The 17,733-nt window shown below is 39.7% G+C and overlaps 1 protein-coding gene across 7 annotated transcripts in view; it reads right to left on the bottom strand.

Moving 5' to 3' along the window:
- Nucleotides 1–55: 55 nt before the first annotated feature.
- Nucleotides 56–17,733, bottom strand: part of TPST1 (tyrosylprotein sulfotransferase 1) — a 33,851-nt gene continuing 16,173 nt past the window's right edge. For 4 of the 7 annotated variants that reach the window (XR_005603416.1, XR_005603417.1, XR_005603415.1 and 1 more), the window contains exons 2-7: nucleotides 15,454–16,396; nucleotides 10,367–10,565; nucleotides 3,475–3,525; nucleotides 2,545–2,620; nucleotides 1,605–1,652; nucleotides 56–595 (exon numbers count right to left, since the gene is read on the bottom strand). Coding sequence is in view for 2 of the 7 variants with exons in the window: in XM_039563049.1 (XP_039418983.1) it covers nucleotides 1,635–1,652; nucleotides 3,475–3,525; nucleotides 10,367–10,565; nucleotides 15,454–16,301 (1,116 nt within the window). In the remaining 5 variants the exon portion in view is untranslated. The remainder of the gene's footprint in view (nucleotides 596–1,604; nucleotides 1,653–2,544; nucleotides 2,621–3,474; nucleotides 3,526–10,366; nucleotides 10,566–15,453; nucleotides 16,397–17,733) is intronic. The other 3 variants (XR_005603419.1, XM_039563049.1, XM_039563050.1) reach the window with 3 other exon arrangements.

Raw genomic sequence — 17,733 nt, 5'->3', positions numbered from 1 at the left:
ATTTAAATCTTAAGTTGGAAGCACAACCATTAATTAATAAAGAAATAAACAAAAATCACATTTAAAGCATTTATTTTGAAAAATAAAATACAAAAGATCATTGAATTGTAATTGTACATGTAATTTATCAACTTTTTTTTCTTTTTTTAAATAAAAGATATTTAACATTTTCCACATATGAATGAAACAAACAACTGTTCCACCAAAAATCTTTTAGGACAAGCACAGACCACTTGTGAAAGCTTCGTACATTTAAAACCAAACTGCTACAAGAAACAAAAAAAATCTGTGAAGATGGAGCTCTGTAATTAAAACAGAGGAGCAATTTCAGAGACAGGCATTGCTTTTGCATTTTTTAAAACCTTAAAAAAAATAGTTGTGCGAATGTAATGCAGCTCTACATTAACAACGGTGATTTTTTTTTTGTTTTTTAACAGATTTACATGCGCTCACAACAGCAAAATTTGGAACAAAAACAGGATGAAAGGAACAGGAGAGAGCATTCTGAAGAGAGCAGGCCATGAGCAGCACACCTCTGATCCCGGGGGGACAGGCCTGAGGGATCATTCCCATGGAAAAGGCAGCAGTTGATCTTCTAAGGAAAAAGAAATAAAGTTATGTTTGAGCTTTCCTGGTAATATTCAGCTTTTTATCCTGGACAGCATTTTGGAATTACATATAATGCAGAATTAAGAATAGCCACTGTTGTCTCAGTAGGTGGAAAATCACTGCCAAGACAAATCCCAGCCACTCAAACATTCCTGTAAGGAATGTGGCTGCTTTGTCCATCCTTTATCATTAGAGAGACTGCTTGGAGCATCATGCAAAAAATAATATATTGATTTTCCACTTCTATCCGAAACCCTTGTGCTCCTGGGCTGCAGTGCCATGCTGGAAGTGTCCCTCCCTACAGTGGGAAGTTACTGCTGGGAAGTTCCCAGTTTGGTTTCTCAGAAACTGGGCGGCAGCTTTAGACAGAAATATTGCAGTTTGAAATATAACTTCCAGATCTAAGTGGCAAAATGAGGTTGATGCTTTAGTCATTTGAGCATTGACTGTGTGCAAAGATTATGGTTTCTCTATGGATTTCACAGCAAAGGCCTGCAATTAATCTCTGGGAAGCTTTTAGATCCATTATTTCTACACTGAGCAGTGCTTTTGGCTATATTTAGGGTGTTTATATTTATGGCCACGTAAGGATCTATTTTGGGGATATTTGTAGGGCACGTTGCCTTGGGCTATTTTTAAACCCATTTTGCCATCTTTTGTTGTCAGGCCAGAAGATCTGATAGCAGGGCTGACAAGTAAAAATCCTGCATTAACACAGGAAATCTTGCATCATTCATTCCTTAACTGGTCTGGAATTTACTGAGCTCCCTGCAAAATCTTGCCATTGTTTATTCAGTGACTAAAATGCAGCTTTTTGAAAATACTGGCTATGAGATGTTAAATCAAATATTACAAATCAGCTCATCTTTAGCAGTTTTCTTTAAAAAACATATCTTCATATTTTGCTTACCCATGGAGTTACAGAAGTTAAACAGAAATTATCTTAACTAAATTAAGAGCAACAAACGAGCAGGACTGCAATGCTCTTTTATTACCTTCTGTGCAAGAAATGTCCATTTTATCTTCTATTCCATAGGTTCAGTCTGTCAAAAAAATAATTAAATTGTCACTCAATTTATATTAGAGGACAAAAATATTATCAGTGCCAATGTCTGTACTCCAAACCTTTGAGCTGTTCAGTAGTTACAGTATGTTAATACTATCAGCATCAATTTGATCAAGTTTTTCTGGTTTAAGGAATATTCTTTTACTATTTCACAATGCTTATTTTTGTCTTTTTGATGGTCTTTCTTTGCTCTGGATAAATCTGCTCAGAGTTTGGTAAATACTGTATTTAAATGAAGTGAATTGTATAAATCTACCTCCTGGAATTTAGGAGGAACCTCCCTATCACATGGAGTGAAGAAGATATTTATTATTCAGAGTAGCCCAGGTTCTTTTGGGAATTATCACAAGATAATTGGAAACCACAAACAGCATAATTTAACTGACAGATACTGTATGCAGAACAAGGATTTAAAGGATTTAACCCAGGATTTATGCAACATCAAGGGGTTTTTTGCTAGCACACTATCTATACACAGTGTGCTCAACTCTGAAGGATCTCCCTGCATTTTCCATAAATCCTCAGCAATATTTCCCCTCCTGTTAAATCACACCCTATTCCTGCAGCTTTATCTGTGGATAATCCTGCAATCCCACCAGTAATCCCATGTGGAAGCCCCAGGAGTGACCCCTGCCAGGACACTGTGAATTCAGCAGCACACATGGAACAGACACTCAGTGACAGGGGACAATGCTGGGAGCAACAGGGCCGGAATGGTTCTCCAGCAGCTGAGCAAAGCAGGAGCACTGAGTGATCCAAGCAGGCAAACACTCAGAAAAAAGCCAAGCCCACGTTAGAGATCACACAAAGGCTGCTCAGAAAGAATTGGTGGCCACAGCAGGGTTATATTCTGAAAACATGAAACACACACTACAGCTATTCCACTTCACTGATCCATGTTCATTTTATCTTGCCACGAGACTTCCTTTCTACTGTCTTCTTTGGCTGGAACAAAAGAAATCAGTTTTCCTTTTTAATCAAATCATTTTCATTTGAACGAATGGCTAAGTCAAAATGCTTTGTCTGTGGTAGATTCCTGTGTATTTTTAACCTGTCCCATCCCTGGAAGTGTCCCAGGCCAGGTTGGATGGGGCTTGGAGCAACCTGGGATACTGGAAGATGTCCTTGCCCATGGCAGGGGGTGGAAAAATATGGTCTTTAAGGTCTCTTCAATGCAAACCATTCTGGGATTTTACAATTCTATGACATCCACACGATCCTACAGTGTGAGAGCTCCACAATAAGGATTTTCCTTTTTTGTTTTTTTGCAGGTCCCTTAAGGAGCTGATGACACTTAACAGCATTTGAAAGGTACCAAGTTATGAATTTTCAGTAAAATCTCAAGTTCAATAGCTCACATGACTATTAAATCAACACCACCCCTTATCCATGGCTGGGTTTGCTGACTTTGATAACATTTCTATTTCTTTTTAAAACCTCTCAGTACTTATAATTCTGCCCTGTGAACTAGACTTGCTTTAAACCAAGATAACAAAAGATAAAGCTCGTCTACAAGTAACAAACTTTGCAGTTTGGTCTGGAAAAGAGGCTCAAATTTTCCTTCCATTTCACAGCAATATTCAAGCAGCTCAGTGGTGACAAACACCACTCTTAACTCTGGAGTTACAGATGGATTCAGGAGAAGTTTGGGATGCTGAGTTCAAGATTCCACCTCACGGATAATCAGAAAATCTTGCCATCAATCAGAAAATCAAGCTCATGAAGAAGTGGTTTATAAAAGGCTGTTTGATATCATTTGCTGCTACACCCACAAAAAGGAAATTAATTCAATACTGTACCTGTGGCACTTCTTTAAGGAAGTCAGGAAGCTGAAATTCACCTTTATAGACCTGGAAAAACAGACAAAAAATTATACTACTCAAAGCCCTCATTCACTATTGTTTGAAATGCTGAAGAGCTTCTTAAGGGAAGGAAAACCAAAAGGAAAAAAGATTCTTTTGTGTTATTAGCATCCACTAATTCTATGACATTAAATACATTACATATTTTGGCAATATATTGTCTTCTCTCTGGAGGATAATTTTTAAAAGCTCTTTCCTCCTGAGATTAAACATTCCAAAGGGGAAAAAAAAAAGTATTCTGTTCTTTTTTTTCCCCAAAAAGAAGTATGCTTGAAGAGTTTTACCATCCTGACTACTGAACCATAAAGACTGCTCATCCCAATGTCATGACTTTTGTGGTCTTGCGTAATCATTTCAAAATAAAAATGAAAAAGGGGTACAAACCTACTTAGAAAAATTCAATAAAGTCATGAAATGGAAATGGGGCTCCTCCAAAGCCTCGCTCCAAGCTACACTCCCTGGCTTGCGTCAAAGGAAGGAGATCCAGGAAGTCAGGGAATGTTTATGAACAATTTTCTCTGCTCTCCTATGAGCAGATGACCAGAATACAAAGCCTTCCCCAGCTTGTCAATATTCTGCAGTGGCCTGGGACTGAGTCAGCTCTGAATTTCCTGCCCAGCAGATCCTGTGACTCACAGGAGATGGACTTGGGATTGGCAACTGCCATCGCAATCCAGCCCTGGGATCCAAACCAGCAGGCTTCACTGAGATAGCAGGAATTCCTACACATACACATTGTGGCACTCTGTGCCTTCTGATATTCCATGGTTTAGATAAAACAGGAACAGCTCTCATCTGTGTTCAGCCAGGGGCCACTGTCATTCCCATGGGAACATTAAGGAAAGCCACCCTGGGCAGAAATTCAGTGTGTGGCTGTTGGAGCCTTGTTACACTGTAAATATTTATAAATGAAGGAGAGTATTTCTCATTTTGAGCTCTTATCCAAGCCATTAAAATGCAGGCTGTGTCCTGGAGAACAGGAATGGAAGTTACAAAACAACATTACCACAACAAAAATGTTACAGAATAACCTAAGCAAGGGTCACAAGGAAGAACAGTATTTTCTGTTAGATGGTGATGTTGGAAGGGACAGGAACCTTTACCTTTTCTGGGAATTCTTAAAAACATTTAGTCCTGATGGTGACAGCACTTTGTGGCTGATTTAGAACCACAAGGACCAAACCCAAAGCTGTGTCTCCAGAATCCTTCTCCTTTCCTTCTCCTGCAATTATCACTCAGTCTAATTTTTATATTACACACCTATATTTGTGTCTGCTCTAAAAACTTCACCTTTGTAAGAACAGCATTTACCCCTAATAAGCATCTAATAGCAGATAGCCAAGGGCATTCACCCATCAGCAATATCAAGAAAAATAATGTCACTGGAAAGCAAATGTTTTGAGGATATTTCATATAATATTCACATGAAAATGTCATCATTTACACAGCACAATTTACCAAGGCAAATCTAAGCAGTGGCAGGCCCAAGATTAGGTTTAATACACAAATTTTGGTTCAGAACTGACACTACCTAAAGGCTGGTTTTGTCAGGATGGAGACTGCAGTGAAACTGGTTTAAAGTAGTTCCAAAAACACTGAGTGGTCCCTTTTGAATCAAAACCCAGGGATCAACAGCAAACCAGAAATTCTAAAAACAATGACTCCATCTGCAGCCAAAGAAATTAAAGAGGCTTCAGATTCCAAATTCTTTTCTGACCAATTTGTAAGTCTAAAACACATCACTCACAGTGGCATTAGAGAGACAGAAGCAGGATATTGGAATTATTTCCAGTCTAAGCAAGAATTCAGTAAAATTGAGAAGAAATGGTGTTTACCATTTCTAAGGGAATTATTTTGCAAGTCCAAATGGAATTCCAAAAGAGGGGGATCTGGAGCCTGTGTCAGTTTGTTGTTCAGTGTTGGCAGTATTCAAGCTGTTCTATTAAAAAACCAAAACACATTCTTATAGCCAAACTGAATGCATGTCATTCTCAAAAAGAGATCAGAAAACAAGTTTCACATCCAGTTGCCTGAGAAAATCCCTTTAAATGCACAGGGAGAACCTCAGAACAGAAGTGTAACTTCTAATTCTTTTTTACAGAAGATTAAAGGATTTCTTTTTACCCACTATCCTGCCTGCTTTGGAAAGAGTCCCATTATATTTGGTCAGTTCCAGTACACAAAAATAATGGGGTTTTTTGTGTAAAAGTCACCCTGCAACCAAGTGTACTTGGGCTTGGTAAGCTTTAAAACATCCAGGTTGCAGAGTACAAGGCTGTTGATGTTTAATTGTAAAAGAGAAAAAGAAAGTAAATAAAGAACACTGGCAAAACCAGACCTGAGCTCCTTTCTAGAACCACTCCACAGCACGTGGAGGTACCCTCATCTTTCAGATTTTCCTGAACTTTTAAGGCAGCTTTAAAGGTTTACACAATTCTTCACCTCTGCTGGACCTGCCAAGGAAGGGCTATGTGAGATGTAAATGTTTACCCACGAGAGACAACACAGAGAGCAGGATTTTACACAGGCCCAGCGATGTCTGCCAAAAGGCAGCTTGCAACCACACCTCAGTTTGCATTTTGGTTGGTAATAACTCTCTTTATGGATTATTAATCATATTTATGTAGAGTTAAGGGGTTTGGAGGTTTGGTTTTGTTGTAAAAAGGAGATAGCAGCACCTCTGGAGAGAAACTACGCAGATGGGAATCCACATAGTAGAAGAAACACCCACTAAAGGGAATATTAAACAAATTTAGAGGACACTGAAAAAGTCTGTGCTGTCAGGGTCACAAGACAGATGGAATAACCCCCTAAATTTTGTTTTCAATATGAGAGAAAATGCCTACAAAGCCAAATGCCTTTATGATCAGGTTAATCAGTGAAAATGGAGATGCAGGGCCCTGAGCAGCTGCGCATTCACACATCTCTGACAGCACAATTATCCTCATGCTCTAGTATACTTTTTACCTTTATCAGAGATTGCTCCTGCCTTTAAAATCTCAGAGACAAACTGCTGAAGTCCTGGTTGTCATGGATGTTTGGACTCTAAACAGGAGATGGTTCCTCACAATTCAAACCAGGCATGAAACTGGAGCGAGTAAACTCTGTTTTTATCTGTAGATGTTAGCAGCAGCTGAACAGAAACCAGAGCTGGATAACAGCTTTGGGCTGTCATTAGAAGAACCACGTGTATTTGAACAGTCCTGCTGAAAACCACGGCTCTTTCTCTGGAGTTCTGTAACTTCCACCTCTGGATCTCTCCAGGGCAAGGAGCACAACTCCATGAAGAAGTTAAAAGAACTTACTGGAGTGTGTATTCCAAGCATACAAATTTATTTAGTGGGAAGGACGTGCCAAAGAAAATCTGATGTAATTCATTGCAGATGTGAGAGGAAACCACTCTGCCAACCATAACACAACAATACAGTTTCTCCTGGGCAGAGCTCTGCAGCTGGGAGCTGCTCTCTTCTTCTGCTGGGTTCTGGCAAACTGCTGACACTCACTTTTACACAATCTCATAATAGTGATAAGGACATATCAGACACTGTTCTAACAAGGAGTGAAGCACTTTTGTATTTCACCCTATAGAGACTGGGCTACCAGCTCACACAGCTTAAATATTTGCATTTGCTGCATAATTTGCAGATGAAAACTTCATTTACTTCAGGATGTTGATTTCCTTTCTGTTCAGGATGTAAAATCTGTTAAAACTCTAGGGGGGAACAACAAGTAGCCAGTTATGTATCTCTAAGGAAGGAACCCTTGCAGTCATAAAATGAACAGATCAGCAACAGAATTACAAGAAAACCACAACATATTCAGTGATGGCAAAATCATCCTGCCTTGAAGAGGTCACATGCAGCGATCTGCTGAACAGCACAACCCTGGCCAGACCTTGCTCTCTCTGCTCTGCATTCCTTAACTGAGACAAGAGAAACTGTCAGAAAAGATAATATTGTCAGGCTTAACAGAAAACAGATAAACAGAAAGTTAATGGCTTTGTTATTGAAAACATCAGAAAAATCTGTTGAACTCGTGACTTCCTCAGTGCAGATCCTGTCAGAGATGTTTTATCTCCTAACATCCCACAGCACTGGGAGAGCAACACAAGAAGAGATGAAGTTCCCTTCATGCTCTGTTAGTTCCTGAAACAAAAGCAGAGATGTCAAAGTACAAACACAGGTTGCATCTTGTTATTTTTATGCTGTGCTGCAGGAGCACAGAAAACCAACCTCAGCATTTTGGTAACAGTCAGGTGAAAAATCCAAATTTAGCAGAGAGCATTGCTTCCCTTGCATTACCTACGAGGAGATAGCATTTCTAATTTAAGCACTGTCCTTTAGCTGGAGAAAATCATCATTTTGTCTCCAGACTGAAGAGGAAAAAGATATTTAAGCTGTACATATGGAAGTCACCAGCAGGGGACAGAAAAGGAGAAAAGAGGAATAAAGAACAGGACTTGGGTGTTCAGAAAGCTTAGGGAAACTAATATTTTACACCACACCAGCCATCTCTCTCCATTTTTCTCCAGTACCAGCCCTTGTTTTAGGCATTTTTACACCGCTGGTTCTCACTTTCATGATTAAGAGCGGCAGCTTTAAATTGCTGAGTGTTATTTTCACTGTTAAGTTCAATTTGTGGTCTTTTCCAAGAAGTGACAGATTTTGCTCAGCTTTAGAACCCTAAACTTTATCTGTTTTCAATGAATACAATTCAAGTTCTGTGTTCACTTTAAAGTCTTGGAGACCACAAATCTAAATCTATAAATAAACATAAATATAAGCATAAATGAGCTGCTTCCAGACACAGAATGAGCCAATAAATGGATATAAACAAGATACAGATATTCTTACTATGTACTGAAAAGCAACTCTGGAAAGACTTTCTTTGGACAGCTTCATCCACATTCCATATTCAAGATATCCAGTACAAAACTCTGGGAAAGGCTATCCCAGGTGAAGAAATTTAAAGAAAGCAAGAGCGAAAGAAGCACCACAGTGATTTACAAATTCACCAGCCCAGAGTACACAGGAACACACTTAACTTGCCAAGTGCCACTTCCAAAAGGCTGGAAAAGCCCAGATTTATTTATTTATCCATTTAACTAAATGCTTTCTTCTCCAGGCTGCAAGGAATAAACTAGCACAGGTTCCTGGAGGAGCAAGGGAAACCCACAAAAGCTGTCCCTGATGGGTCAAACTCACACACCACAGTCTGAAACATTTTGAAATCTTTCTGTTGCTCCATTTTTAAAGAAATAATCTAAATTTTGAAGATGAACCATCTTTAACTCTCTTGCTCTTAGCATTCATTCAGAACATCACCCTCATTTTATCTGTACAAACCACACATGGAAATGTAATTTTGTCAAAGAACAAGTGACTAGAAAAATATAGACTGGGTACTACAATAAGCAACAAAACTAAAATGCTGTCTGGGGCTGTAAGTAAACCTATTAAATTAAAATAGCAGCCAAAATATTAATGAGTCTTCCATATGTTTGCAATATTTAGAGCAGCTTCAGTTTTTAACAGCTGCTCTTAGCAATAAACAAACAAATTATCCTTCAAAACAAACTTGGAAAAAGCCTCAGTAAACCCTCAGCCTTTGAAACCAGGCTTTAATTTCTTTAGAGAGATGCTCCTGGCTTTGTTTATTACCTGAATTTCTCTCTTGTATTTTGAAATCAAATACATTTCAAGAAGACACAGAAATCCAGACAATTTTTACAGCTTGGACTGAGCTTGCAACACACAGGTGGAAGCCTTAGAAAGGTCAGCAGGCTGTAAAAATCTGTGTAAATTTTATCAGTGAGACACAACCAATACAATTTTCAATTTCTAGTATTGAACACTATTTTTAACTGAGTGCAGAAAAGTTAATTTCTTTGTGAGCCTTTCAAAGCAGGGAACCTATAAATTGTAACCAAAAAAAGGTGGGTTACCTTTTCCATGCTGAGCTATCAGCTATTAATTAAAACAATCAACCTGCCAGCCTTTAATACACTGATCAATGTTTTTAATGACATTTTTTTCTAAAAAGAAATAATACAAAAGTGTTTAGAGGCTTCACAAACCCAAATTCCTTTCTCATTCCTATCTACCCCATCAGTATTCCAACCAGTTTTTTCAGGATCAGAAGGCTGGTAGAAGACAGTCCTTTTAAATAGTTAATTCAATTTTTTTCCCTGATTACTCTGCTGCAGCAGCAAAAGTCACCTTCTTTTAATAAACTATACATGCCCAAAAGAACAGAAGCAGAGTTATTAATTCTATTTCCAACAATGGTAATGAGCTTTTCAACTGATACCTCCAGGGATAAACAGCTCTATAGCCTAACTACTCACATTCCAACAACATTAAATTCAGACTTAAAACCCTTAAGTTTAGGTTAATCAGCACCAGACCTTCCTCCATCTTTGGGTTGTTCTACCAAGAATTGGAAAATCAGACATTTTGATCATCATGGGCTGTTTTCTATGGGTCATTTTTCAAACTTCTACGAATTATTTGGGGTGTAATTTTGTGACAGAGCTTCTGCCAACTCTCATGTATAAAAAGCTGAGCTCATCCATCAAGTCTGAGGTCCAGACAAGAAAGCTTTTTCCACTGCTGACCAGTTCCCAACTATCTGGGCAGTTCTCAGCTGCACACACCAAGAAGCACAGCTCAAGGTCCTGAAGAATTCTTTCATTTTCCCCCAAGGAAAACACATTGTAAAGTATCAAAAAAGTATCAGAAACAGACTTTAAAACCCCAGACCAAACCCAAGGCTCCTGCTCTATAGCTCATATCCATTTAGGCAGTAATTAAACACAAAAAAGCCTTACCCTCCTTGTGTTTTCCACCACTTTTTGATCTGGTTTCCCATAATTGGGTGGGTTGGCATAGGGATCATAGCCCAGTTTGGCCAGCATGGGGGCAATCACTGGCATGTCCTGCAGGACATCAGCAGGGATCTTCCCAACCCATTTGGACAGTGCTTCCACATTCACTGGCTTGATGACTTGGTCAGTGGATCTTTCAACCCTGAGGAAGGAGAAAAGAAATTTCTATTTTCCATTCCAACCAATACTTCTTCAATTGCATTCAGATCTTTAACTTGTTTTGTTTGGGGTTTTTTTTCCCCCCCATTCTTCTTCTTTCCCTCTCAAAATTTCATGTTTCTACAGAGCTGATGGGAAGTGAAGTTTTAATGAGAAGAATTTGCACAATATTTGCAGATGCTGCCTGGTTTAGGCTCTCACGCTGTGCTGGAGCAACTTTTTTATAGCATAGAGGCAGCAGAGAAAGCCCAAGAGCTGTTAAGTGAAAAGTAAGCACACACCTACACATAAAGCTGTTTTCCCACTGGCATATTCCCACATTTCCTGTTTAATTATCTTAGATGTATTAGAAGTATTCTAAATTCAAATCCATGTGATATTTCTTCTCACACCCATTCTGTGATTCATCTTTTACTTTTTTAACTTGTTTAATAAAAGAGAGACCTGAGATTGACAGAAAGCTACAAACTACAGAACTATTTTTTATAATCATTCCTTTGATTGTTTGGTCTTTACACAGTTCTTAAAAATATTTAGAAAAGAGTTGATTTCTTGTTCATTTAAGCAACAGTCCTAATGTAATTTTCATTTTTGCTCTACTTTTGTGGAGTGTTTTCATTGTGTTTTCTTTTTCCAGGTTAAAAATCTGGCACTGCTTTGTTCTGCCACATTCCTGCCTTCTTTACACACAACTTCTTTACTGTGCTTATTTCAGGCTGAGTAATTGAAAACTCTCTGATTTTTTTACTCTAAATAATTTAATTGTTTTTTCCTGACCTCAGAAAGAGTTTGGACATCATTGGATATATAAAAGGAGTATTTCTATCAGCCTCAAAGCTGATGCTGAGCACACAGCTGCCACCTTGTTCCTCTTTTTCACTCCTCATCAGAGCTAAAATCCTTCCAGGACAGAGGCAGGAAATCAGTCATTCAGTGCTGGAAGGTCAGGAAAGTGAAATAATTTAAGTACAGTCAACAAAGAACAAACCAGACAGGGACATGATCATAAGGAAACTGTCTTGGCAAGCAGGGCCTTCAGACTGGTGTTTCATGGAAGCTGAAAAGGATCTGACAACAAAAAAACCTCTAAAACAACCCCAGAATTTTCAGCTTTATCCTCTTCAAGCATTACCAGGGACTCAAAACCAAAAGCAGGATCTCAGAAGGGGATTTTGGGACCAGGGAGTTGTGACTAAATGTCAACCTTCCTGAGGGTTGTTGGCCTGAGCTCACAAGTTTGGATGGAAAACTAAAAATTTAGGCAGTTTTTTTTTTTTTGATCTTTCTAATTAGAAGATGAACATCTGACTCCACACTGAATTAGCAAGAAAAGAGCTGCTAAGAATTGAGATTCAGAAGTTCAAAGCAGCAAGGCAGAGGCCAAAGCACCACAAGAGTCAGGAGTCCAGAGGTGGATTGGGACACTCAGGAAAAAATCACCACGAGACGTTTGAAAAATGGAAGATTTAGGGTTCTCAGACAGAGCCAGCCAAGGCCAAAACCCCTTCACCAAAACTGCAAATTGATTTAAAATCAGGATGATGATACTGGGAGAAGCAGGTAATGGGCCTGGCTAAAAGCTTGCTGGACCCTCAAAAAAAAAAAAAAAAAAGAAAAAAAGAAAAAAAGAAAAAAAAGGGTGTTATAGATCAATTTGAGCCTAAATTTGCACACATATGGATTCCTCATCCTGATGTCAAATTTTAAATGTGTGTTTTCTCCCTCTGGAATTTTAGTCTTTGGTAACAATACCCTCAGCATGAAACACTTCCTGGTGATTGATAGCAGGGACTACATTTAGCTGCTCCCAAGCACTCATAAAAAATACCCTGCTCCACACTTGGCCTGCTTAAATCCCCTTCTGTCCCTTCAGTTAAGGTGGGAAGGAAAATAAAACCATTTGTGGGAAAGATTCCTCAGATAAAGAACTGAGGACTGTGGGGGAAGACAGATTGGGGACAGGAGGAAAGAAACACCTAAAAATTCAAACAGAAAAACAAGAAAACCCCAATTCTTGAGAAAATTGATGATATGTGCCTATGGCAGTGATTCCAGCTCCCTGCAAAACCCCAGGAAGTTCCAGCTTTGGAAGCAGCTGGAAGCACAGCACACAGGACTAACCCCAAATAATTCTGCATCTGTACCAGAATCAAACGAGAGCTATGTACTAAATATAGTAAATTCTGAAGTAATTCTGCCTAGACAGCTATTTCCATAATAAACCTAATAAAAATTGCTCTAGAGGGGTTGACATTTCTTTACATCAGTGGTCAGCACAGCTGCTTTCACTTAGGAAAATGCCAGAGCTCAATTAACAATCCTGGTTAGAGCATAGAGTCCATAATGCATTCCTTCAACAGCCACGTTGGCAGGGATTTCAAACCACAGAAAATTTCACACTCCTACAAATCCTGCACTGCACATCCCTCTAGCCCTTGCAGTGATTCTGGATAAAAATCAAACTAAGGGGTGAGAAATAAATGCTGAAACATTTATTTTTTGTTAGCAGGTAATAGTATTGTTATAAAGGTCTTTTAGTGACACTGTGATCTCCTTCTCAAAATGTTTTTAAGTATCTCAAAATGACAAAAACTTGTCAGATTTCTCTTCAAAAAATACCTCCAGGCATCTTAGGTTGGACCTGAGCCAGCAGTATGGATCTGAAGTGGATGCTGAGCCTGTCTGGAAGATCTGGAGGTCTTACAGGTGAGTGAAAGATGATTAAAGCAGGGGGCTCTGCTTGTTTTCATGAGTTTTCACACAGTATCACAGCTGGGGATGCCAAACCCAGCAGGTTTTAACTGGTACAGAGACATCAAACTGGGAAATCTCAATTTCCCCCCTGCACAGTTTCAACTGGAATCATATAAGTACACAACACAGGCATTTATGTTGAAGGTTTTCATATGCACTGGGTTTTCTACAGCCCTTGAAAGCCTGAGTCACTGAAATCATTATCAAATCCTGCAACTGAAAACCAAATTTCACCACCCACTGCAAGGGTACTTGATTAGATAAACCCCACCCCAGACATAACACCCATTACTCAGTCTTTTTCCACCATTGCCAGAGCCTCCTGAAATCAGAACTTGCTTCCACAGATCATCTCCTGAGAGATAATAGAAGCATAAAGAGCTCTGTGACCAGACTGAATTGAGGGTCACAAGAACATGTCCATACTCTTAAATGTGAAGGTTTCACTAAAAAAAAATAAACACGAGGCCACATTTTACTTTGAACAATCCATTTTCTTAATTTTTAGAAACAAATATTCTCAACTCCTCACACCCCATTCCACCAGATCTAATAAGAAGTATCAGTAAGAATTCAGCAAGGTTATTGAGTTTTAGAGTATGAAGGTCCATTAATTTTTAAAAACGCCAACCTGGAAGCTGTAAGGCAGTAATATTTTACTAGAAATGGGATTATACACGGTTATTTTTTACAGGACACTTAACAAAGCTTGGCAACCACTCATTTATCTCAGTAAAAATAAGTTACCCCCACTGAGCTGCTGCTGAAGCAGCAATGAACTCCAGGAATTAGGGAAAAGTTCCCATGTGGATCAGCTTCCAGGGAGGTATCACAGTGCCCTGCTCCAGGTTAATGTCTCCACAAGGCCTCAATCTGTCATCAAACAACACTGGCAAAAAAAAAGGGATGAGATCCCTTCCTGATAACTCTGGGAACACAGTGGAGGCTGTTTCTTCAGTGGGAATGGTGATGTGAAACCTCCAGATTGTAAATATACAATTGTTACTTGAGTTTTAAGTTCTCTTTGTAATCACTGATAATAATTTCATATTTGCTTTCAATCAAATGCCCTTACAATATATTAGAAAATCCACAGCCATGCTCCTAGGCATTAAATAAAGAAAATCTCCCCATTTTTATTTCTCAAAACTGGAGTTTAAATAAATAGAATCACTCTGTAACAGTCTGTGTGTGCTTGCTGTGCAAGTTGCCTCTTACTCAGAAGCACTTGGCCAGTGCTGATTATTCAAAATCCAGAAGCTGAGTAATTTAACTGGGCAGGCCTTGCTGCTGGAATATTCTTATTCAATATTTTAAAACTTAATCTGGTGGATTCAAAAATAGGAGAAGTGTCAAAAATTGACATTTTTCTCTCTCAATGTAAAGATGAAACAGCTTCTGTATTTCAGTTGTTCAGCTGTGAACAGTGGCAAGGAAACCAGAGGAGTTTAACTAGAGAATTAATCAGATTTTCTTTTAACAACACCCATCTTGGTTTTCTAAGCAGAGCTGGATTTGGGTTTCTGAAAGTAGCTAGATCAGGTGCACAGATGGCCCAACAGAATCATGAGAGATTTGCTTACAACAAGGTTAATTTTCATCAAAATGCTTGTCCTTTTAGGAGCACATGCCAGGAGAAAAGCTGCCAACTCTGCTTTCTATTCTCTTGGAGCCGTTTCTCGAGTTTCCTGGAAGAGGATGTTCTTGGCAAATACAACTCCGAGGCCATTCCTGCACTGACAACAATATTGTTGCTGAAATCAAATGGGTGATCTTGATAGGATGGGTAACACCAGTCTAGATAAAACAGCTCAGGTTTATTTTGGGGGACAGAAAAAAGCAAAGCTGATATCAGATGTTCAAATTCAAGTTAGCCTTGACCATTAGAAGTTTGTTCTTTTGTTATACACCCACACACACATTAGTGGGACAATTGTTCAGCAGAACCAATCTGAGACTGCAATTTGTTAATTAGCAGTGACTTTTAGCAGAATCCTTTTCCAGATTCATCATAAATCAGCTGCCCAAGGGAGAAACCGCAATCAAGTTATGACTTTTACATGCAAAATGTGCTATTTTAGAACAACACAAGGTGAAGGATGAAGGCTTATACTTACTTGGAAAGAGAAACCCCCCCTGCTTTTCCAATCATCTCCTCATGGTGCAGCACTGCCTGGTTCCATGGGATGTGCAGGAACTTGAGGAGAGTCCTCATCCACCTCTCAGGATGCAGCACCAGCTGTTCATAGTGCACCAGCATACACCTCTCAAAGCCCACCTCCATGCACTGGTTGTACATGGTTTCTATGGCACGGTTCCACTTGGTCAGGCAGTCCCTGTAGCTGTTCAGGTCAAAGCCAGCTATTGTGACTTTCCTGGAGATCATGGAATGCACAGATGCGCGGCCATCTCGGACCATCAGGAGGAATTTGGCATTAGGGAAAATTCTGGCAAGATAAGTTAAGGATTTTAAAGCAAAAGGATCTTTGTTACACAAGTACGGAGCGGGCTCGCCGTGTTTCACGATGATCTCCAACAAAAACGCCTGCATGGCTGAATCCAGCACCTCATCCGTGACTCCAGCCTCATCCAGGCGGATTTTTTCCTTGCTGGACCTGGCCCACATCTGCTTGACCGCCAGGATCCTGGGGATCACCCTGGTCTCCTCCCCGCAGCGGATGTCGGGGTGCGCGTCCAGCATGGCGCGCATCAGCGTGGTGCCGCTGCGGGGGACGCCGCCGATGAAGATCAGGGGCATGTCCTTGCTGTAGGGCAGGCTTCTGTTGGCACTGGCACTGGGGGCTGTCCTCAGCGTGCCCCTGGCACTGTCCCCCCCCCTCAGGGGCTGGCTGCGCTCCTCCATGCGGTGGTGGCACTCCATGGCGTGCTGGCCCAGGTAGAACACGGTCACCGAGCTGATCACCAGGCAGGCCAGCAGCAGGTTCTGCTTCAGCTTCCCAACCATCTTGGGAGAGAGTCACCTCAATAAAGAGACCTCCTACTCCAAATTATCCTCTAGTTCACGTGCCATGGGAATCCTAATCCAAAATAAATTAAGGTCTGGCAAGCGGAGAAGAAAATTTAAAAAAACAATTAGAATTTTTTTACAATAAATCAACACAGAAATTACTTTTCCAAGAAATGAGACAAGATTAAGTCTGAAACCCCAAAATACAAGCAAGGTTTCTTCTTATTTTTTTTTCAGTTTGGCTTCATAAAACTGTGTTATTCAAAAGTCATTTTTTACTTCTACAGATGAGACAAAAAAGACTATTAGAGATGATTTCTAGACATGCATTAAGAGTCTGAACAAAACTTGTAGATAGAAAAAAAAAGTCAAAATCTGTCTGTTGAATTCCATTTCCAAGAAGGACTAAGAACATGCCATGTTTTATAGTGAGTATCAGAGGATTATATCCAACAATGGCTTAGATAAATCTTTATTCTGCTGCTGGATGACTGCATCTTTATTTTTCCCATTTCTAACAGTTCATATATAGACAATAATTTTATCTGTGTTCTGTAGCTCACCTGCTTTGGATTTTCAGATCAGGTAGGCTGAAAACTGACTCTTCTTCCCAAAATTCCAATGAAATAAGTACTCTAATGGAATTTTTAAGGAAGAGCTGGCTGCTCAGGGCTGAAATAGTTCACTGAGCACTCTGAATCACAGATGCTTTTAATTGGGAGGAGCTCCAAGCACGGAGGTACCGCCAACATTTTAAATGATTGGCTTCCTCCAAGCTTTTCCATCTCTGTCAGCACTGCAGGACACATCCCTGAATGGAGAAGATCCTTCTGCCTGCTCCCTGCTCTCTCCCCAAAGCATTATCCACTTAACCTTTTCCTCCTAAGATCCAGTTGTTAGCTGGAAAATTCCTGATTTGAGCAAGGTTCTCCAGCCCTGTCCCTGTTTTATGGGAATGTGCAGCCAGCCAGCAGCCAGAGGACAGAATTCCCACTTAGCAGTGGGGAAAAGAAGGGAATTCCTCACGCAGGAATCTGTCACAGTATTTTTCTCTGGCAGTGCATCCAACAGAATGTTTTGCCCTTCACACTAACAAAGCTTATTCCAATCAACAGTTGTCACAATACTCCACTCAAAGTTCAGCTTTCAGTCTCTTTTACCAAATTAAACTCAAATATAACTCAAAGATTAGTCCCCTTCTTTTCCTGTGAAGTGGCCAACACTCTCTGGCCAGAACACCACTCACAGAAACAATTCATCCTCTGTCACAAGTTTCATTCTACTCACGTACCTCTGCTTTAACTGGACGTTAAATATCTGAACATTAAAAAAAAACCCCCAAATTCACAGAAATTTAAGTGGAGGTCATCTGAACAGTGCTCAAAAAGAAAAGAAAATAAATCATGCAGTTCCTATTTCCATAGCACCA

The sequence above is a fragment of the Corvus cornix genome, chromosome 19 (assembly GCF_000738735.6).
Source record: "Corvus cornix cornix isolate S_Up_H32 chromosome 19, ASM73873v5, whole genome shotgun sequence".
Classification (NCBI taxonomy): Eukaryota; Metazoa; Chordata; class Aves; order Passeriformes; family Corvidae; genus Corvus; species Corvus cornix.
The sequence above is the reverse complement of the archived record's forward strand: the minus strand, read 5'-3'. Positions and strand labels throughout refer to the sequence as shown.